This window comes from Centroberyx affinis, unplaced genomic scaffold, assembly GCF_046629955.1.
Source record: "Centroberyx affinis isolate AG114_WGS23_722 - 3 ecotype Tasmania unplaced genomic scaffold, CSIRO-AGI_Caff_v1 ptg002154l_1, whole genome shotgun sequence".
Lineage (NCBI taxonomy): Eukaryota > Metazoa > Chordata > Actinopteri > Beryciformes > Berycidae > Centroberyx > Centroberyx affinis.
This window is the reverse complement of record NW_027280470.1, coordinates 20,358-42,943: the sequence shown is the minus strand read 5'-3', so window position 1 is coordinate 42,943 and position 22,586 is coordinate 20,358. Positions and strand designations below refer to the sequence as shown.

Here is a 22,586-nt window from a genome sequence, read left to right as displayed (position 1 = left end):
CCCCAAGGCCAACGAATCGAGCCATGACCAGCATGCTTGTATGAGCAGTGAGCAGGCCCAGGATAGACACTGCCGAGTCACACAAACTGTTTCTGAGCAAACAGAAAAGCTAAAATGCTAAAAAAAACATTAGAGGGGTGTAGGGTGTAGGCTACACAGGTGACAGTTACAGTTGCCGTGCAATGTACAATCAATTTGATATACATGCAACCGCTTGCAAAATATAAGTGTGCAATAGGAAGGGAAAAAAGCGAAGGAGAAGAGGAAGAGAGGGTTAGGAGTGTGGACGTTGCCAAAGGAGACTGGAAAGGATAGGTGGAAAATCATCTGGGAGGGGTGCCTGATACGGTTTGGGGGTGGGGGGTGGAGGAGGGAGGGAGGCTGGTTTTTCCACTGCCAGAGAGAGAACGGCTAAATCAAATTAATTAGCTTCTTCATCTCCAGGCAGCTACTCAGGCATGCTGTACTGGCGAAGAGAGAGAGGGGGTCGGAGGGAGGGGGGGAGAGTGTATGCATAAGAGAATGAGAGAAAGCGAGATAGAACGTGGTGGAGGGGTGAATAGCCTGCTGTGTATGTGCGCCATTCAGGAGGACGGGCAGGCGAGGGGAGGGGAGGGGAGGGGAGGCGAGGGGAGGGGAGGGGAGGGGTGCATAATTCTCTGATAAGCGTGAGGGTTGTTTTGCTGGGGCCGCTGCTCAGCCGTGAGGAGGAGGAGGAGGAGGAGGAAGTGGCTGTATGTTGGCTGACGTTGTGTGCCGCTGCACTTCGGGGCGATGGTACTTCCTGTTTCTAGACAGCCTGTATTTTGAGGCCACTGTAAACAACCCCGCTTTTCTGCACGCCTCTTTAAATAGCACACGCACTTCAATTAGAATCTCTCTGAGAAACGGGGAGATGAGAAAAATGTGTCAAAGAGAAAATAAAAGATGACAATATGGAGGTTTTGTGAGGAATGGCAACATGGGGTTAGCAGTGAGAGGAGGAGCAACAAAATGTAATATCCTCCTGTGATCAAAAATAAAAGGATAAAACGCTGTAATAATGGCACTGACATCAGAAGAGAGGGAAAAGAAAAGGGTTGAAAAAAAGAGACGGCGAAAAAGAGAGTGAGGCAGATGGTCAGAGGCAATGGCATCGTGCCAGGGGAAACACAACAGCAGCACAGCAGAGAAACACAAGAAAAGTGAGAAAAGAGGAAAAGAGGCAGGAACAGTGGTAGGACCGGGGGAGAGCCATGGCAGACAGCATGTGGCCGTCTCTACAGCTTAGCGGGCAACAGAGAGGGACGGACGGGGACAGAGTGAGGGAGGTGGGAAGACGGGACGCAGAAAAAGAGGGCGTCCGAGAAAATGCAAAAAAGGCTAGAGCGTAACAGGGAGGTTCAGAGAATTAGGGAGACTGGTGAGAGGGAGGACATGCAAAACATGTGACGACATGAGCGGCCTGTTGAAGGGAGTAGGTAGGGAGGAAAAAAGAGGAAGGTAGGTGAGTTGATTCACAATGAAAAGCATCAGGGAAATAAAAGGAACCCCCCTGAAAACTTTGACAATGTGCGAGAGGAGAAGGATAGTGAGCAGGAGAGAGCAAGAAAGACAGCGCCCGGGGCAAAACCCTGGGGGAAGAGAGCAGTGTGGACAACTGAGTGCAGTAATGCTGCCCAGGCCAGACTTGGCTGCACTGTGAGAGCTCCAGATTAGTACTAAGCCGATTGCAACGCGAGGTGGGATCAAGAGCAATTAATTTAGCACCCAGATAGTTCCAGGAAGAGACTGCAAGAACCTTCACAAAACGTAGATATCCTACAAAACTATGTTGCTTCCCCTGAAGATCCCTAGATATTGAAGATCCCTACGATCTGTCTACAGTTTTCTACAAAATGACCCAAGCGCTTTGCTCGAAAACGTTTTCAGCGTGAAACAGAAGCGATGAGAATCTGGGAGGAGTGGCAAGGTGTGTAAACGATGAAAGGGAGGATAAAAGAAAGGTGGAGACACTGGGCAGGGGCTGACATCATCCAAAAACAAACAGCGAAAGAACAGGACATTCTCTCTGCGGACAGAAATGGGCCAGCTTGTTCCAATGGGCTCTCTTAAAGAGCATGCTTCTAACCCTGCGTCACCCATTTTTTATTACAAAACAGCATCCTGGTGCATAACTTCAGGGGAAATCTATCCTAAAACAGCATTTGCATTATTCCTTTGATAGTGTGCAGGTCAGTCTTGATTTGTGAACATGAAGTAGAAACAGAAGCAAGACTTTAGAGTATTTTAGACAAACACTGTAGACAGGGACAGGGTGATTTTGGAGGGATAGGTGCCCAAAATCTGATTCAAATATTTTAATAAAAGCCCATAAAATCTCCAATTTGTGGTCAGCGGAGCAGGTTTAATCATAGGACAGCATCACAGATTAAGTCCTTAGCTCTCTGGTTTCTAGCTTTGGGAGAGAGCTGTGCGTGTTCACAAACATTGATTGAATTGTCTAGGGAAGAACAGGTGTATTCTGTCTTTTGGTGGATTTTGCTTTAATCACAGGCCCTGGATGTAGGCTTACAAGCTGAGGAAGTCTGATGAAGTTACTACTTTTCTATAATAACTTACAGTGACAGTTTAGGCCCTTTTATTATAAATCAGATGGGAAATAAATGGCCTGCTCTTCCTGCCCTGTTATGTGTCTGCCTGTCTCTCTCTCTCTCCGTCCCTGCTTGCCTGACTTTTTTTTATTGTGCTACAAAGCCCCCCCACCACCACCACCACCACCACCACCACCCTCACCCCGCTCCCCCTCAATCCCTCGCTCGCCTGAAAACACACTCGCTGTCAGGCAAACACTGACATCATCAGACAAGAGCTCCCCCTGGATACACGAATCCTCACCCCCGTCCAGGAATGAAATCCTCTGTAAGAAAAACAAACAATAATACACAAATGCTGCTAGAAGGACAACAGCAAGTAAAACATCGAGATCCCAGCTATTGAACATGAACTGCTGAGGTAGAAACCAAAACAGCTCTAAAATCTAGTCTGAACTGACACTTTTTTCGCTTTTTTTTTTTTTCCAACAGTAGATCATGGTGATGTCTACAGGTTGGCCCTTTCTGATGGAGCCACCCACACACACACACACACACACAGTTAGACCGGTTCACACGCTATCAGTCTGCCAAAATCCAGCTGCATCAAAGCATCAACCGCTGTTCAGCAGGGCCTAATTTATGCCGCACAGGGTTAACTACTTATGACGCATTGTCTGAATGTGTGGGTGGATTTAAAATTGCGCAATAGATGTTAATGTTTTGATTTTTTTTCTAAATGGTACATATCCTGCTGCTTCTTATCAACACTTGTGCAGTTTTTGCTGTTTTAACTGTGATAGCAGTGAGCTAAATACACACAATACAGGTGTGTACATACAGGTTCTAGTCATAAGCAGCCTCAATAGTATTGATTAATACCAATTTCACTAGTAATCCTTAATTTGATCAGATGAATAAGCAGTATTTTCTTGATCAATATTCCACCAAAACTTTATGAAAATATGGCTTAATAAGAGTTCTGTAATAATTTAACACACCTGATGATTTTAAGTATCCACTGACAGTTGAACTCCTGTGTACATAGAAGCCCTGGATCTGCCACCGACAGGCCTTTCTGCACTAACAACTTGGAACAGTAGAGGGAGCAAGGCTGCCAGCGTTATAGGATTCACTTCCGCATTGAAAATGTGGTTGTGCAATGTCTTTGCAATGCATATCATTCTCAGTATGAGCCAGAGGAGGGAGCCAATTGGTCAATAATGACTCCTTTGTATAGTGATGGTATTGCATGGCACATGGTGAACAAAGTGATTTACTATTACATTCCTCAATGCGTTTCAAACCTGATATGTACTAAACTGTTTCAGTTTATTAAAATTACTGGGTTACGCAAAATAAAAGCTGGTTTCACTCAATAAGGATACTGCAGATGTGGCATCTATCCTTGCTTCTGAGCTTGAGAATGATGCTTTCCTGTGTGCTGGGCCTGCCAAAAACACATGAGGGCAAAGAGGCATGTTCATGCTGGTGGCAGCATAAAAACACTGAAGCTGTACCACTCAATGGTTGTGTAAGGTGACTGAGTAAAGAATGTTAAACATGTCAATATCACTGAGTTCAATTACAAAAAATAAAGCAAACCCACAATCAGTCAAGTTGGTTCAATATCTTTATTTAAACAAAGGACAGGCAGTCACAGTTACAGCAAAAAGTGACAATATTAACTGTTAAAAGAATAACAAGTCATTGCACACAATAATCAGTCAAGTCAATCAGCTTAATAAAAAAAGCATATAGGGATTGGTGTGACAGGCATTTCATACAATCATAGCAGTGAGACACAGAGGTGGTTTAATAGCTGCATTGTGTTAGTCATCTCCTTTCACCACTTCCCTATTCTGTATGAAGGCAGAATGCCTCCAAGGGAAAAATATCCAACACCTAAACATTCCACAGAACTGGTAGATGGAGACAATAGGAAAGTCTGCCTCTTTCAAGACCCTACATTGTGGCAAAGTGTTTATATAGATAGTCGTCAACACTGACCAGTATATAGCCTACGTGTTTCCTGTCCTTGGGTACAACTAACAGAGCTAACAGGATTACTCTATTGTGTAACAAGGCAATGGCATTTCCTAGTCCCTGAAGACAAGATTAATGCTAAACTATGACACCTAACCTTTCAGTAATCAGAAGACTTTATAAAGGGCTCACTGCTATGCCACTTGTATTATCACCATCACGATAAAGCCAGAGAACAGATCTGCCACTGACCAAATGGAAAGCTTATCCTTCCAAAACAGTAGACTATGCACGTAGTTAGCTAGCAAAATGGCTTCAACTCTGACACCGACGAAGAGTCAAGACTACTGGAATACTGGCTAACGAGCTTCCCGGTAGTTCCAACACTTTGAGATCCTACCTATTTGTTGTTAATCAAAAACAAGATTAAAGTTGTAGCTCCTCATTTTCTTCTTGAGCTCAATTTGGTTTGAAAATGCGCAGCTAACTGGCTAGGCAAGTTAGCCAACAAGAATATTCCAGACTCCATCTTTCTTGTTCACAACAAGAAGCGTATCGTCAAACACCGCCATATTGAGTGCTTGTGGAATCCAACTCTGCTAGCTGTATAGCCCAACGTCTATTTTCTAGCTCCGCTCGCTAGCATCTGATACAACCTAACATCGCATAAACAATACTTTATTCATCACGACGTTTTTGGCAGTGATACGATGTAAACAACCAAGTAAACTATAACATCACCCAACACTGAAACAAAAGTTAGCTCGCAAAATCGAAGAATTAATTGGTAACTGGTACAGTTTACTGAACATTATGTCCCGTATATCATCACGCTAGCCTGTAACGCAGCAAAGCTATCTAAACATCTTACACATAGTCTACTCTAAAGTACAAGACAGAATTTATGAATATAAGAATACAGACCAACAGCGAGTAAAATCCATCCATCTTAGAACATAACGTAAACTGGCTTGCCATCGTTGTTCACCACCTAGTAAACGTTAAGCTAACGCGATCCCCGGCAGTAGGTACCAACAAAAGGGAGATGTGAACGTCTAAATTTCATTATCGTCAACCGGTATGTTAGGTTGTAACATTAACAAATCACCGGGAAACTCGAGTTATAGATATTAGATGGCGGCGTAACATTACATTGACTTCTTACCGCCAAAGCCACGGGGCTTTTCGGACTACACTTGAAACGTGGCCTACAATAAAGGTTTGCATTTCAACAAAAAAATATCTAAAGAGAACCAACAATGGTGAAATATATTCTCATTTAAGTCACATCCATAACACCTATACATCAATTAGTCAAAAATCTTACACAATAACGCCAATTTAACACCCTAGGCTTCCCCCGGACTTTCCTGAAGAAGGTACCGAAGATGTAGTCCACCGACGGGCCACGAGTCGCAGGCGAGTCCGAGGATTGCAGCAAAGTCCCACAGATACAAAAATGCCGTTAGTGAAAATCTGAAAATTCAGCAAATATCGAAAAGAGCTCGGAAAATAACGTACAGGAGCACAGTTTCAGTTGAAAATACTATGAAAAGCGGCATTTTTCTTGTGTTTCGTCGAAGGTCTTTGTAGGCCTCAAGCCTGAGCTTCTTTTCTTAGAGTCCAGGCTGATCCAGAGCGAGACGAACGGGAGAACACAGATTTTTTTTATTTTTGCTCTGAGGGAAGAAACTCACATCGGCCACGTTCGGTAAACATCGGAAACAGGGCGGGTTTTATCGAAATTATTCCAGAAGTTTTATATCTTTGTAGCTATTGGTCTGCCTTTCTCTTCTACTACATATTAATGACAAAATACACGAATCACGAGGAACTAAATTGAATATGCATATTTTACAACGAGAAATTACATAGTGCCGCCTACTCACTTTTAATATAGCCAATGGGGGCGAGTTCAGCTCAAACCAAAGCCCTCCTTCAGTTTTCATTCGTAGGAAAATCTTTACGTACTCTGCCATTGGCTATACGTGTGATAAAATCTATTATTCATAAGGCTGTCTTGTATAGCCAATAAGCGTTTTACTATACAGAACCATGTCCCACCTCCCGAGTATTCAGTCCCTGTCTTTTTGAGTGTGTAACCCTGTAGCAGACATTCGGTCTATATAAACAACCGTTGGACCCTTTCTCTCTCAGAAGCGCTCAGAGCGCACCACAGTGTAGATCAGGAAAAGGGAAGGGGCAGCCGGTAGTCAGAATAGTTGGGACCAAAACGAAAATAAATAGGTTCTTAGGGCAACAAACAACAAAGGTCCTTGGGATATCGCCTTCGGAGACATTCCGGTCACCGTTGGCGGCCTGGCCAGAGCCCCGGTGACAATTTAAGGCTGTTCCTTCTCACAAAGCGGCGTGCCGAGGGAGGACGCGTCTCTTTGAATAGACAGGATGCACGGACCGCCCTCCGGCGACAGCGCATGCCCATTGCGCCTCATCAAGAGAGTGCAATTCGGCATCATCAGCCCAGATGAGCTTGTAGGTTTTCTTTTGGGGGACTGGGGTTTATTCATTCTCTGAACGTTCACACATTAGTCGTACTCTTTCATGAATAATCTTGTCGTTTAACATTGATGGCAGAGACATGGTTCTGTTTACAAAGGGAAATGCTTGCAGTTAGCCTAGCCTAGCTAGCTATGTGAAGCTGGTGGAGCTTGAGCTAACTAGCAAGGGCATGTTGCAGGAAGTTTGACAAACTTTAAGCACACTCTGTTACGAAACTGATCCAGGCTATCACATGAATTAAACCCCCTTTTAATATGGACAATGTAACATATAGACCTACAAACAAGTAAATTTTATGGCTACATTTATGCATTACGCACATAGCTTTACAGGTCTATCATTGATTTTCCTCTGAAGTTGTATTCACACACTGGTCTGTTCCCTTATTATGCAATAAATAAATCATAATAAAAGGTAACTTCAATAAAGTCAGTGATATGCATGTTTTCTTTAAATCAAGATTGTTAGTTTCTATAAATTGACTATATTTGACATAAAGGCACATCACCTGGTTAAGCAAATTCCGTTTGGGTTGGTTTTCATAGTTTTATCAGTTAATGGTGATGTATTTGATTTTAGCCATTTATAATTTTAGCCATTTATAATTTTTATAAACTTCAAAGCTGTTTTTGGAAATTTATTTTCTAGCATTGGTGGTCGTTGATGAACTGTAGGTTGGTGGAGTATTATTTTATTTATATACATGGTGGCTGTCTCTCTAGAAACGGATGTCTGTCACAGAGGGGGGAATCAAATACCCCGAAACCACAGAAGGAGGGCGTCCTAAACTTGGTGGCCTTATGGACCCGAGACAAGGGGTCATAGAACGATCTGGAAGGTGTCAGACATGTGCAGGTACACAGTGTAATGTTAGCAGTTCATGCTACAATATATTATTGATCAGTTGACTACTCTGTCTCCATCCCAAGTCATTACTTATGTTATTAACAAGGCTTTTCTTCCTACAGGTAATATGACAGAATGCCCCGGCCACTTCGGGCACATAGAGCTGGCAAAGCCAGTTTTTCATGTCGGCTTCATAACAAAGATTATGAAGGTTCTTCGATGCGTCTGCTTCTTTTGCTCCAAGCTATTAGTGGATTCGGTTAGTATGTTCACTGTATTGCTTTCACCAACAACAATAAAGTATGAAAACTTGTTGATATTTTACCTTGGAAGTATGATTTCAATCGTGTTCACAACCTTTGCAGTTTTGATGCTGAAGTTGCTTCTATTACTGTCACTTCTAGAATAATCCCAAGATCAAAGACATCCTGTGTAAATCTAAAGGCCAGCCCAGAAAGCGTCTGACACACGTGTACGAGTTGTGCAAAGGCAAAAACATCTGTGAAGGAGGGGAGGAGATGGACAACAAATTTGGAGTGGAACAGCAGGAGACAGAGGAGGACATCAGCAAGGAGAAGGTATTTGGGTGGAATGAGCAGTTTGCTATTGTTGTCATGGGCATTTTAGCTCTTAACATTCATGACACTGCCCCAATCCTCATCCAACACTTTGACTCTGTCTCACAATCTCTCTGTCTCCTCTCACACTTTTTCTTTCTCACTCTTCTCTCTCACGCCCCACTTTGTGACTCTCAGGGCCACGGAGGTTGTGGCCGCTACCAGCCACGTATCAGACGCTCTGGCTTAGAGCTGTACGCTGAATGGAAGCACGTTAATGAGGACTCCCAGGAGAAGAAGATCCTGCTGAGCCCTGAGCGCGTGCACGAGATCTTTAAGCGCATCTCGGACGAGGAAGACGTTATCTTGGGCATGGACCCCAAGTTCGCCCGGCCCGAATGGATGATTGTGACCGTGTTGCCTGTGCCTCCCCTGGCTGTCAGGCCTGCTGTAGTTATGCAGGGCTCAGCTCGCAACCAGGTGAGGCAATGTGATCCCAGACTGAATTTTATGTTAACTTTTTAACTTGCTGTATTTTTTAAGTTGTGTAAAAATGGCATGTGTAGTTAGATGAACAGCGCTGGCAAAAACAATGATCAATCAATTCTGTTTCAAAGGACGACTTGACCCACAAACTGGCCGACATCGTCAAGATCAACAACCAGCTGAGAAGAAACGAGCAGAGTGGTGCTGCGGCTCACGTCATTGCGGAGGATGTCAAGCTGCTTCAATTTCATGTCGCCACCATGGTGGACAATGAACTTCCAGGCCTGCCCAGGGTATGCATGTATTTCATGATGCCTCCAAGAGACAATAGAAACAGAAATTTGTACTGCTCAACACACAATGTGTTGGCTGGTTAGATTTCAGCCCAGCGTCTGATTTGGACTTGTCAACTTAATATAATGTGATTTGAAATGCATCTCCCAGGATCACATGCTAATGTTGGTCTTAGTTTCTTTCACATGAATTTAAATATTAAACTGTTGTGCACAATATTGTCCTTAAATGCCAATGAATTCTTTCCTGTCCAGGCAATGCAAAAGTCTGGCCGCCCCCTCAAATCCATTAAACAGCGTCTAAAGGGGAAGGAGGGGCGAGTCCGAGGAAATCTGATGGGGAAACGTGTGGACTTCTCCGCCCGAACTGTCATCACCCCTGATCCCAACCTGCAAATCGACCAAGTGGGCGTACCGCGATCCATAGCAGCCAATATGACCTTCCCAGAAATTGTCACACCCTTTAATATTGACAGGTATGCAAATTACTTTCTATGGCTGACTAAGCCTCATTTAATTTGTAGCAGGTTGTCTGCAGTACTGCAGTAAACGTGTTTATCAGATGTGATATCTAATGCATTCTGGTGAACTTTCCAGATTGCAAGAGCTGGTGCGAAGAGGCAACAGCCAGTACCCAGGAGCCAAATATATCATCCGTGACAATGGAGACAGAATTGACCTGCGGTTCCACCCAAAACCAAGTGACCTTCATCTGCAGATTGGCTACAAGGCAAGATCACAATCATGATAATTAGCTGTAGGGTCAAGTTGTATCACTAAAAATATCTTTCATTTGGATATGAATCACATACTAATTTTTTTTTGTCTGAGTGAAGTTGATATTCTTTCTCCCCATAGGTGGAAAGACATATGTGTGATGGCGACATCATCATCTTCAATCGACAGCCCACACTACATAAAATGTCCATGATGGGGCACAGGGTTCGGATCCTGCCCTGGTCCACCTTCAGACTCAACCTCAGGTACCAAAAGAAGACCAGTCCTCACTAGCTGTTAGAAACTTGTTTCTTGTAAATAGGCTGTTACATGCCATACTTATCTTTTAATAGAGCAATATAACTAAGGGCGAGTTCCTTATAGTGGTTATGGGTGTGGCTGTGAAAAAGTAGGAACAAGGTGAAGCCAAGACCTGTTGGCATCAGGAAAGAACCCATAATCACAGTAAGGAATGCCCTCAAGGGTATTACGGCTTTTATATAATGGTTCCCAACTCATGTAATGCCTGTAAGTTTTCTTCAAAGTAGTACACATCCATACATACATACATACATACATACCAATAAAAAACAGGAGAAAACAAAGGAAGAGTGCTAACTAGCTCCTTTCTTATCACAAGATTTGTCATACCAACTAGTAAATTAGCAGCTAGTCATGATTTATGGGAATTGTCAGCACAGTTAGATTATGTCTTTGATGAATCTGTTTGGTTGGCTGAAAATACTGTATAATGTTGTATAATCATGATTATCGCACATTGTAACACTACTGTATGAACTCACGTTATTCTGTCAAATGACGCCGATTGGACTTTTAGAGTTATTGTGTAGTTATTATATAGAGTAGCTGTAACATCCATCCTCCTCGTCTCCCTCCAGTGTGACGACCCCGTACAACGCCGACTTTGACGGGGATGAGATGAACCTCCACCTGCCTCAGTCCCTTGAGACGAAGGCAGAGATCCAGGAGTTGGCCATGGTGCCGCGTATGATTGTCACGCCCCAGTCCAACAGGCCCGTCATGGGAATTGTGCAGGACACTCTCACAGCTGTGCGCAAATTCACCAAAAGGGACGTTTTCTTAGAGAGGGTAAGGAGGTTTAAACTTGTCTGCTTGTCAGATATTTTAACGTTAAGCGCTCACAAACGTACAATGTGACTGTCAAGTATTGCTGTCTTATGAAAAAAGATGATTGATTCTTGATCTCAGTTCATCTAACTGTACACACACACAAACTACTCGACCCCTTTACACTCACGCTGCCATCCTTCCACAGGGTGAGGTGATGAACCTGCTGATGTTCCTTTCCACATGGGACGGGAAAGTGCCTCAGCCGGCCATACTCAAGCCTCGGCCCCTGTGGACAGGCAAGCAGATCTTCAGCCTCATCATTCCCGGACACATCAACGTCATCCGAACGCACAGCACCCACCCGGACGAGGAGGACAGCGGGCCGTACAAACACATCTCACCTGGGGACACCAAGGTGCGAAGGCCTGATCAGCATACTGCTGTCAGGCTTTAACTTAACATATAGATTGAAGAATATATTTTGATTATAGTGGAGGTGACTCACTTCATTCATCTCCTGTTAGAATGTAATAACAGTAGCCGCTGTTGACTCTGTGGCGGCCATTTTGTGTTATAGAAATAAGGGGAAGGACAATGTTAGCAGTTTAGTCAGTGCATTTTGAGTGGGTCACTGCTGTCTGAGGAGGAGTGTGTCCACTTGAAATGCATTGCCTAAATTGTGCATATAGTCACTTATCGTTCCACGGCCTATGTACACATTATTTATCTTTTGCGATTGTTAGCTTGAATAGTTTTGTTGCATCAGAAGCGGTTCACTCTGTCATCAAGATGAATTGTCAGCACCAGATATTACACCAATGAAAATCAAAGGTCTAATAATATCCAACTCTGTGACATAGGTCATAGTGGAGAACGGTGAGCTGATCATGGGCATCCTGTGTAAGAAGTCTCTCGGGACATCGGCCGGCTCCCTTGTCCACATCTCCTACCTGGAGATGGGCCATGACATCACCAGACTCTTCTACTCCAACATCCAGACTGTGGTCAACAACTGGCTGCTCATTGAAGGTAAGGAATCAGTGGAAATAAGAAATGGTAACACTCAGAGGTTTTCTGTTGTGGCTACTCCACAGCTTCTGAACTGCATGCATGTAAGTGTTTTGGGTTCATATGAGTCTCATTCCAAAATGAGAGATCCACCATTTGAAAAAGGACACATTCTTACAAAATTATTGATAGCACAAACGTTAAACAAGTAGTGCTTTTAAAGGGTAGTAGCTTACTTAAGACCTTGGTTGACAAAGTACTAACACCTTTACAGTCTGTATCTTCTCTATTTTAGAGATATTGAATGATTAATTTCAGCTAATGATTTTCTGTACACAAAATTATATATACAATACAAAAATATATATACAATTGTTCCCTTTTGTCCAGGTCACTCCATCGGTATTGGTGACTCCATTGCTGATGCCAAGACGTACCTTGACATTCAGAATACCATCAAGAAAGCCAAACAAGATGTGATAGAAGTAAGAACATACTCATCGTCGCAAACAACATTCAAGATCTTTAAAGCTCACAGAATTACTAGCATTTAGTCTTTTCAAAACATTTTTAACTGTGATTGCATTGGTAATAAACAAAATAGAGAGACTGGGCTAAACTGTTAAAATTCTCCATTCACCTTTTTGATTGTGTTGTCCGCCAGGTCATTGAGAAAGCCCACAACAACGAGTTGGAGCCAACCCCTGGTAACACACTAAGACAGACCTTTGAGAACCAGGTCAACCGCATTCTGAACGACGCCCGTGACAAAACAGGATCCTCCGCTCAGAAGTCTCTGTCAGAGTACAACAACTTCAAGTCCATGGTGGTGGCTGGATCCAAGGGCTCAAAGATTAACATCTCACAGGTAAGAGATATGATTGGGATAGGGCATTCTCTTCAAGCTGACCACAGAGAGAATTCCAGCTATCCATTACCTTACATCGTTTGATTTGCGATAATGTCACCATCCAGCATCAGCCCTGAAGTGATACAAGTAGAGATATAAAATTCACACCACCCATCTTGCTTCCTTCAGGTTATTGCTGTGGTGGGGCAACAGAACGTGGAGGGTAAGCGAATCCCCTTTGGCTTCAAGCACCGCACACTGCCTCACTTCATTAAGGATGACTACGGCCCTGAGAGCAGAGGCTTTGTGGAGAACTCCTACCTGGCCGGACTGACGCCAACTGAGTTCTTCTTCCACGCCATGGGAGGCAGAGAGGGACTGATCGACACGGCTGTCAAGACTGCTGAGACTGGTAAGTCCAGGCAGCTGGGAAGGAAAAGGGTTGGAAAAAGCAGGGAGTTATGCTATATTATGGAAATATATAGGGCTGTGTTTTTAGTGAGGGTTTTTTTTATTGGTGCTCACTTGACTCAAAGACCCAGAAGGCATTTAAGCAATTTGCCATCACACCTCCCTCAATCACGCTTATCACAAAATGTGCAAACCTGGCAGATAGCTAGCAATGAAGAGGCTCTCTCTTGAGTGTCTCCCCTACTTTGCCTCCCTCTCTACTTTCCAGTTGTCTGAGTAATGTTACTGAAAGAAGCTAAGTGGACTATCCGCTCATGAATAAAAAAAAAAGGCAGTTGTTTTCAAAGTTGGAAAATGTTTCCTCCCCCACCAGGTTACATCCAGCGTCGTCTGATCAAGTCCATGGAGTCTGTGATGGTGAAGTACGACGCCACGGTGCGAAACTCCATCAACCAGGTGGTACAGCTGCGCTATGGCGAGGACGGCCTGGCTGGGGAGGCTGTGGAGTTCCAGAACATGGCAACGCTGAAACCCTCCAACAAGGCCTTCGAAAAGAAGTGAGACACTCGTATACACACAATCACAGAGATGTAGGAGTGGAAGAATATCCATTATTTCCATTCTTCTGCTCCTACATCCCGTCAATCATACTAGTGGCATACCAAATGTGTTGGATTCTAGTTCAGTCCCTTCTTGCTGAACTGGGTCACCCTCATGTCGTGTACATACCTGTGTAAACAATGGCTCACAATGGCCCATAGTCAGTGGCTTAACTCTCTTATCCCCTTGACTAATCTGTCTAGGTTTAAGTTTGACTGCACCAACGAGCGGGCGCTGAGGCGCACACTGCAGGAAGACGTGGTGAAAGATGTGATGACCAACGCCCATGTGCAGGGCGCCTTGGAGAAGGAGTTTGATAAGATGAAGGATGACAGGGAGATCCTCCGGGCCATTTTCCCCACTGGGGACAGCAAGGTGTGTGGTCACATCTGCACACACACTCGCTCTTAAACAGTTTCTTGGTCCATAACACAAAAAAACGTATATAAATGTGCTGGTATTAATGAAATGGCCCATCTTGTTTAACTGGGATGCAATGTTCCTCCTCCCCTGCAGGTGGTGCTGCCATGCAACCTGGCCAGGATGATCTGGAATGCCCAGAAGATCTTCCGCATCAACACTCGCACCCCCACAGACCTCAATCCTCTACGAGTGGTTGAGGGTAAGTCCAAAAATAACACCTTTTTAACCAAAGACCAATTTGTCATCAGCTATTGTAAATTCCCTTACATCTAGAACTGCCTGTCGATGCATATGGCAACATGGTAACGTTGCCACTCCCACCGTTTCTCCACCATATTATTAGTCCTAGGATTTTGTGGACAAATGACTGGCTGCAGGATTATAGCTGGGAGGTGGTTGCCTGGCCTCAAGCACTGCTTACAGCTATATAAAGCTGCCTGGCCTATTCACGCCGGTTATATAAAGAGTTGAGCGCAGAGAGAGAGAGAGAGAAGGATCACTTACAGCATCACAGTACAGTGGACCCAAATGTCCTGCGACCAGCTATCTTGCATATATTTTACTGGAATAGTGTTGAAAATTTGCCTAAAGACCTGCGTTGACACGAGGGGGAAATGGTTCTCATACCATAACAAATATAATGATAATAAAACAGAATAATAAGTAATTCTTTGGGAGAAAAGGATCAATAATATGTCTATAATAGTGTCTTCATTTTCATAAAAACTATTAAAATGGTCTTCTGTAACAGCATGCAGTGTTCTGGATTTTGTATGGACAATATTCTAAGCATGGATAAAACTAGATCAAAAAGCCTCATTCATTTCAATACTTTGCACATTTCATTTAGATTTTGCAGTGTAAATCTTGATTGTTTGGTCTTTGTTTGGATCCCCAGGTGTTCATGATCTTAGTAAGAAGCTGGTGATTGTGAATGGTGACGACCCCCTGAGCAGGCAGGCGCAGCAGAACGCCACGCTGCTCTTCAACATCCACCTGCGCTCAACACTCTGCTCCAAACGCATGACGGAGGAGTTCCGCCTGTCCACCGAGGCCTTCGACTGGCTGCTAGGGGAGATTGAGACCAGGTTCAACCAGTCCATTGTAAGTTTTGCATATCGGTGCATGTGGTGTAAGCAATATGTGTGACGTAAGCATTGTTGTTCAAACGTTGGTGGACAGCGAAAAACAAAAGTATCAAATACGATGATTGCTCAATGCTGGAGCCACATGCTTTCCATTCATCCCATGTTTCCTTCTCCGTTCCCAGACCCACCCAGGTGAGATGGTTGGGGCTCTGGCTGCTCAGTCGCTGGGAGAGCCTGCCACCCAGATGACCCTGAACACCTTCCACTACGCCGGTGTGTCGGCCAAGAACGTAACACTCGGTGTGCCGCGTCTCAAGGAGCTGATCAACATCTCCAAGAGGCCCAAGACACCCTCGCTGACTGTTTTCCTGCTGGGCCAGGCGGCACGTGATGCCGAGAGGGCCAAGGACATCCTGTGTCGACTGGAGCACACAACCCTGCGCAAGGTGAGGGCGAGGCAGGCTTCAAGTGATAGAGGACTACATAGAAGTTTAAAGAGTCAGAATTGGCTCTCACTGATTTTTGTTTAACAACCCACTATCGCTCTTTATTCCATTCCCAATACAACCACTCATCTAAACAAAAGCATTTTACTGTAAAATGCTAAGACAACGGTGACTAAAAACAAACCTTGTTTTATCCCAGGTGACAGCCAACACTGCCATCTACTACGACCCGAACCCCCAGAGCACAGTGGTGACGGAGGACCAGGAGTGGGTGAACGTCTACTATGAGATGCCCGACTTCGACGTGACACGCATTTCACCCTGGCTGCTGCGCATCGAGCTCGACCGCAAGCACATGACCGATCGCAAGTTGACTATGGAGCAGATTGCCGAGAAGATCAATGCAGGTGGGTTGCTCACACATGTACTCTTATTCAGCGCTTTGACAAAAACGATGCACTTTTCCCTAATGTCGGCATTGTTCCCCTTCCCCACAGGTTTTGGAGACGATCTGAACTGTATCTTCAATGACGACAATGCTGAGAAGCTGGTTCTGCGAATCAGGATCATGAACAGTGATGAGAACAAGTTCCAAGAGGTGAGCAACAGCATTATCATAATATTTAACAACAACAATAATATAATCAAACACTACTACAACAGTACAAGAGGTAATTCAATAATAATAAGTCAATAATTGTAAATTTTCTCTGTCTAGGACGAGGAGGTGGTGGACAAAATGGATGATGATGTCTTCCTGAGGTGCATCGAGTCCAACATGCTGACAGACATGACATTACAAGGCATTGAGCAGATCAGCAAGGTAATAGAGCAAACACACACTGAGTCAGTTAAACCGCAATAATATAATGTTCGCCTGCAGTACTTGCTCTACACGGATGATCACTAATCTCATACAAATTCATAACCAATAATAATGGACACCTATCCATGATTATAAGTCAATGGTCAAACTCTTCTCCTCTCTCCTCTAGGTGTACATGCACTTGCCCCAGACTGACAATAAGAAGAAGATCATCATCACAGAGGATGGTGAGTTCAAGGCCTTGCAGGAGTGGATCCTTGAGACAGACGGAGTGGGCCTCATGAGGGTCCTCAGTGAGAAGGACGTCGACCCTGTCAGGACCACCTCCAACGACATTGTGGAGATCTTCACGGTACACAAAGCACACATGCTCACACACTAAAAGGTTTGAATCATGGTGGTGTTCCCTTGAGTGTTTTTTGTTCCTACCTCATTCTAGCTGCTCTCTCCTTCCTGTAGGTGTTGGGGATTGAGGCTGTACGTAAGGCTCTGGAGCGGGAGTTGTACCACGTCATCTCCTTTGACGGTTCCTACGTCAACTACCGTCACTTGGCTCTGCTTTGTGACACCATGACATGCCGCGGTCACTTGATGGCCATCACACGTCACGGCATCAACCGGCAAGACACGGGACCCCTAATGAAGTGCTCCTTCGAGGAGACGGTGAGAGGATAGTCAGTTATAGAACATCTTCAGTATTCAGTGAAGGGAGCTTCTAATAACTTCGCCTTCCCTCCTCCAGGTGGATGTGTTGATGGAGGCGTCGTCCCACGGTGAAAATGACCCCATGAAGGGTGTGTCGGAGAACATCATGCTTGGCCAGCTTGCCCCAGCCGGGACCGGGTGCTTCGACCTTCTACTGGATGCCGAGAAGTGTAAATACGGCATGGAGATCCCTACCAACATACCTGGCATCAGCGTGGCCGGACGTAAGTGGGGAAATGATTGTCGCACACAATGGAAAATGTACTTCCTCCATGACATGGTGTAGTATTTGTCACTGGCAGTGTAGTAGAATCAGTAGACTCAACTCTATTCATCCTGTTTGCAGCCACTGGAATGTTCTTTGGCACGGCACCGAGCCCCATGAGCGGCATGTCCCCCGCCATGACCCCATGGAACACCGGAGCTACCCCAGCGTACGGCGCATGGTCCCCCAGTGTTGGTGAGTGCACACCCAGCTTCCTATGGCTCCTCTTCTTCTATTGGGTTTCTTCCACTGACTCTTGGTATTTTCTCCTGCAGGAAGCGGCATGACCCCCGGGGCGGCAGGTTTCTCTCCCAGCGCAGCGTCCGACGCGAGCGGCTTCTCTCCAGGCTACTCCCCAGCCTGGTCCCCCACTCCTGGGTCTCCAGGGTCTCCGGGCCCGGCCAGCCCCTACATCCCCTCTCCAGGTTAGACACTGTGTAAAAATGTCTCTCATGGTTCCATTTAGGGATGGGACGATATGCTTCTCTCACGATACGATTCGATGCGCAATATGGGGTTCACAATTCGATACAACCACGCTGCGATGTAATAAAAGTTCAGTGACGACAAAGTATGACTGCGCAGAATTATGTTTATTTCTGAGCTGCAAATCTTTCTAGCAATGGTATTGGCTTGCTAGAATGTAAATTTGGATTGTGAGCTTGTGATGGGTAAACAATCTCATTTGTGATTACTACAGCAGAATAAAATGTAGCTAATAACGCTTTTCTAACGTTTTTCTACTTTCCAGGTGGAGCCATGTCCCCCAACTACTCGCCCACCTCCCCGGCCTACGAGCCCCGTTCCCCCGGGGGCTACACCCCCCAGAGCCCGGGCTACTCCCCGACGTCGCCCTCCTACTCCCCTACCTCTCCCTCTTACTCCCCCACCAGCCCCAACTACAGCCCAACCTCCCCCTCCTACTCCCCCACCTCTCCATCTTACTCCCCAACCTCCCCCTCCTACTCGCCCACATCCCCGTCCTACTCCCCCACCTCTCCATCCTACTCCCCGACTTCCCCGTCTTACTCCCCCACCTCTCCCTCCTACTCCCCCACCTCGCCCAGCTATAGCCCCACATCGCCGAGCTACAGCCCGACATCGCCTAGCTACTCTCCCACCTCTCCCTCCTACTCTCCCACCTCCCCCTCTTACTCTCCCACCTCTCCATCCTATTCCCCCACCTCCCCGTCCTACTCCCCTACATCCCCCTCCTACTCGCCGACCAGTCCGAGCTACAGCCCCACTTCGCCCAACTACACCCCCACCTCCCCCAGCTACTCCCCTACCTCCCCCTCCTACTCTCCCACATCGCCCTCCTACTCCCCCACCTCGCCCAACTACACCCCCACCAGCCCCAACTACTCCCCCACCTCTCCCTCTTACTCCCCTACCTCTCCATCCTACTCCCCCTCCAGTCCCCGTTACACCCCGCAGTCGCCCACCTACACCCCCAGCTCGCCATCCTACAGCCCCAGCTCCCCCTCCTACTCCCCCACCTCTCCCAAATACACCCCCACCTCGCCATCTTACAGCCCGAGCTCCCCGGAGTACACGCCCACCTCCCCCAAGTACTCGCCCACCTCCCCAAAGTACTCCCCGACATCGCCGAAGTACTCGCCCACCTCTCCAACCTACTCCCCGACGACACCCAAATACAGCCCCACTTCTCCCACCTACTCGCCCACCTCCCCCACCTACACCCCCACCAGCCCCAAATACTCCCCTACCTCCCCAACTTACTCCCCAACCTCGCCCAAGTACTCGCCCACCTCCCCTACCTACTCGCCAACTAGTCCTAAAGGCTCCACTTACAGCCCGACCTCGCCGGGATACAGCCCCACTTCGCCCACCTACAGCCCAGCCATCAGTCCCGACGACAGTGACGAGGAGAACAACTGATGCGCTACGAAGATGGGGAGGCAGCTGAGGAGAGGCCCCTACTGCCCCAAAAAACACCCCCCTCACCTCATGGTGGACAACCGAAGGATAGCACCTTGAACCAGCTGGAGGTGGTGGTGCTTCTAGTCGCAGCTAAGCAAAGCCACAGGGGTTCCAATTGTGAATTTCAAGGAAACCCCTACTTTTGGGGCCTCTGTTTACCCCAGTCTTGACCATCTTAGGGAGCAGGCCCCCCCACACACAAAAAAAATATTTACTACTATTGTATGTGATAGACTTGAACTGTTTAGCCAGAAGGAAAAAAAGGCTGCCTTTTGAAATTTACAATAGTTTGTTTTTAATTTTCACACGGGGTGTTGAAGCAGAACTGCAAAGAGTAAAACCTCAGAGGAACGAAAAGGAGAGGAAGATGTGGTGAACACTCAAGGGGAGAAAATGTCCCTTTTTACCCTATATTTCACTGCATCCAGTCTCTCTCTCACTCTGAATTTCAGTGTTGGATGTACAGCTGTTTTGGGAAGCTTACGTATTGCCAAAAGCCTTTGAAAAGCTACAAGTGGGTTGTATTTGTCACCTAAAGCATAAGCTTACAAGAAAATCAGAGGCGGGGTTTAGACTATCTTTATTGCATATTTTACTTGAGGTGTATCTTGTAGACATTTTGCTGTTTTTGTAAAAGTACAGTCGCTGCCAATTTTGGGAGTGTTTTGTGGAGGATCGAAGATGGAGCTTAGGTTTTTGATATATCAAAATGATTGGGTCAGAATTGACACGAAATGAGTGTTCATAGTTGATTATTTCTCTACAACTTGGTGTTTGCCCAATAAAACTGTGGCAGCGGAAGGTTAACAGCTGTGTCTCTCACAGCACAACAGTGATGCACTACAGTGGAAAAGGAGGGTTGAAATGTTTATAGAAATCCAAGATGGAGAGAGAGAAACTGGCGTGCAGGGAAAAGTAATCCCCATGCTGATGTTTTTGTTACCACTCTGAACATCGTTTCTACATACCCATATCCACCCATCGCCCTCCCCTCTTCTCCCCTCGCACCCCAAAGACAAACCTGAAAGATGTCATAAAACACCCACCAGCATCCTTTTGTCCTTTACCATTTGGAGACTTGTGCAACAAAAGCAAAAAATCACTTTTCCAGATAATATTCTTCCCTTGACACTGGGAATTTAAAGATTTATATGAAAAAAGTATACTGTCAGAATGATAATTCTGTCTTTAATTTTGATTCTAGGAGGAAATGGGGCATATAGGTGGATGAGGGATACTAGTTTGGCGTTGCTGCTTTTGTCATTGTTTGCATGAGTAGCACATGTTAATACATTTTAATCAAGCTTTAGGTTGAAATCTCTGAATCCCTCCCACTCTTAATAATCCTCGTCCCATTTCTGATAGCTGATGTGTACACTTTATTTGGACTCACTATTCAATTTATTTAAGAAAAAAGAGAAAGTTAACTACTATTCTGTGTGAATATGAATAGAGGAAAATTAAGAATTTAAATTTTTTGCTTTTCTCTTTGTTTGCTTTTGGTGACTTTGTAAACCTGTTTGCAGGAGGCTCATGTTCAGATACTGTGGATGAAGGGGCTGGGGACGGAGGGGAGTACATTCATTTTTGCTCCGCACCTCAATTTGCCCCCATTCTTCTCCCCAACAGTCCTAGTTTTGCTATGATGGCTCTCTTTAAAGCAAGATTGACCGCTATGTTCACCAACAGTTGTACAAAAATGTTGCATGCCGTCATTCTTGAAGCTTCACACTGTAAATGTGTCGCCAGGTTGTGACTTTTCTTCAGTTAAGGTAGAAAGGGCAAAGGTTCAGCGCTCAGTTAGGTGTTTTTCAGTTGCGTTCTTGGGACACCAGAGGGCAACATTTGTCCTCCTGTTGGCCAGTTTAGCCTTTCTTCAAGACGCAGTGGAACAGTTTCATCGTTTTTTTTTGTTTTTTTTTAAAGAGATTGTCCAAAGAAACAGCACTTTTGGCCTCTCTATAATAAAACCCCTACCCACTACATTAGTGTGAACTTTTTTGAATATGACAGATTTAATTATTTTCAAGGTGCTTTCACAGTTGACTAGGCCTAGTTTAATTGTTTAAGGGAACAGTGTCTGTATGCCTAATTCACAATGGAACTTTTTTCCCGCTTCCCCTCCTAGTTCCATTCGATCAGTGAAACAGGTCTTGACACAAGTCCTGAATTTATTGGACTAGCTGGGTCTCCTCCCTCTCCCCTCTTCATCCACAAGTGATCCTGATCGTTTCTGAAATCAGTGTTTGTTCTTTTTTTCTACCAGTGTATGTACCTGTGATTGGGGGAAATCTATGGGGTGGGGAGGGGGGGGTAAGGGGTGAAGTACTGGAGCTCACTGGGAGTCCTCAGGAGGTGAAACTTTCATCTTACGACAGATTACAACCAGGAATTTGGGTTACGGTCTGAAAATGTTTTGATGGAATTTGTCAACCAAATATTTCCTGCAAAATAGTCTTGAATTGAAGGGACTGCATCTTCTGGCCTTTGAGATATGCACAGGTTTGGTCATTGCACTTGAGTAAATATTGTGGTGGACCTCGAGGCTTTCCATAAGCCCAAGACATTGTGAATTTGTCCACTGTCCTCGCATCCAATCCTATTGTCTTAACTGTGCCGTCCAGTCAGTTCAGGATATCGGGACTCCCAGGTGAATGAATGTCTGTGTGTGTATGTGAGCGTGTGCGCATTTTGAGTTTGAGTGTGCGTCAAAAGGGCGAGACAGGGTTTCGAGTTGGAGAAGACTTCACAACATGTCTGGGGAAACGAAGGTTTAAATTAAAGAATAAAATTGCCACTGTATAGAAATCAATCCAATATCTCATTCTCTGTATCTTTGTTCTGTTTGTTTTTTGACTTGAAAAAATGAATAAAAGTTTTACTACATGTCTGTCTTTGTAACTGATGTCACTCAACAGCTGTTATGTTAATATACTGTATGAAATATATT

At 45.2% G+C, this 22,586-nt stretch overlaps 1 protein-coding gene across 1 annotated transcript; it reads left to right on the top strand.

Annotated features, from left to right (window-relative positions):
- Positions 1-6,732: 6,732 nt before the first annotated feature.
- On the top strand, positions 6,733-22,522 carry polr2a (RNA polymerase II subunit A). The gene is made up of 29 exons (XM_071532018.1): positions 6,733-7,052; positions 7,802-7,934; positions 8,048-8,184; positions 8,330-8,503; positions 8,681-8,962; positions 9,100-9,261; positions 9,517-9,737; positions 9,859-9,991; positions 10,120-10,244; positions 10,878-11,088; positions 11,276-11,485; positions 11,931-12,099; positions 12,469-12,563; positions 12,743-12,946; positions 13,118-13,340; positions 13,713-13,896; positions 14,143-14,314; positions 14,456-14,561; positions 15,261-15,466; positions 15,633-15,896; positions 16,096-16,303; positions 16,394-16,494; positions 16,615-16,719; positions 16,892-17,074; positions 17,182-17,385; positions 17,465-17,651; positions 17,774-17,887; positions 17,968-18,117; positions 18,444-22,522. The coding sequence occupies exons 1-29, from the start codon at positions 6,966-6,968 to the stop codon at positions 19,592-19,594; spliced, it is 5,901 nt and encodes a 1,966-aa protein (XP_071388119.1). The 5' UTR covers positions 6,733-6,965; the 3' UTR covers positions 19,595-22,522.
- Positions 22,523-22,586: the final 64 nt, after the last annotated feature.

Coding starts and splice junctions, on each gene's coding strand:
- polr2a (XM_071532018.1), top strand. CDS start 6,966: ATGCACGGACCGCCCTCCGGCGACAGCGCATGCCCATTGCGCCTCATC. Junction 7,935..8,047: donor AAGGTGTCAGACATGTGCAG/GTACACAGTGTA, acceptor TTCTTCCTACAG/GTAATATGACAGAATGCCCC. Junction 17,075..17,181: donor ACATTGTGGAGATCTTCACG/GTACACAAAGCA, acceptor TCCTTCCTGTAG/GTGTTGGGGATTGAGGCTGT.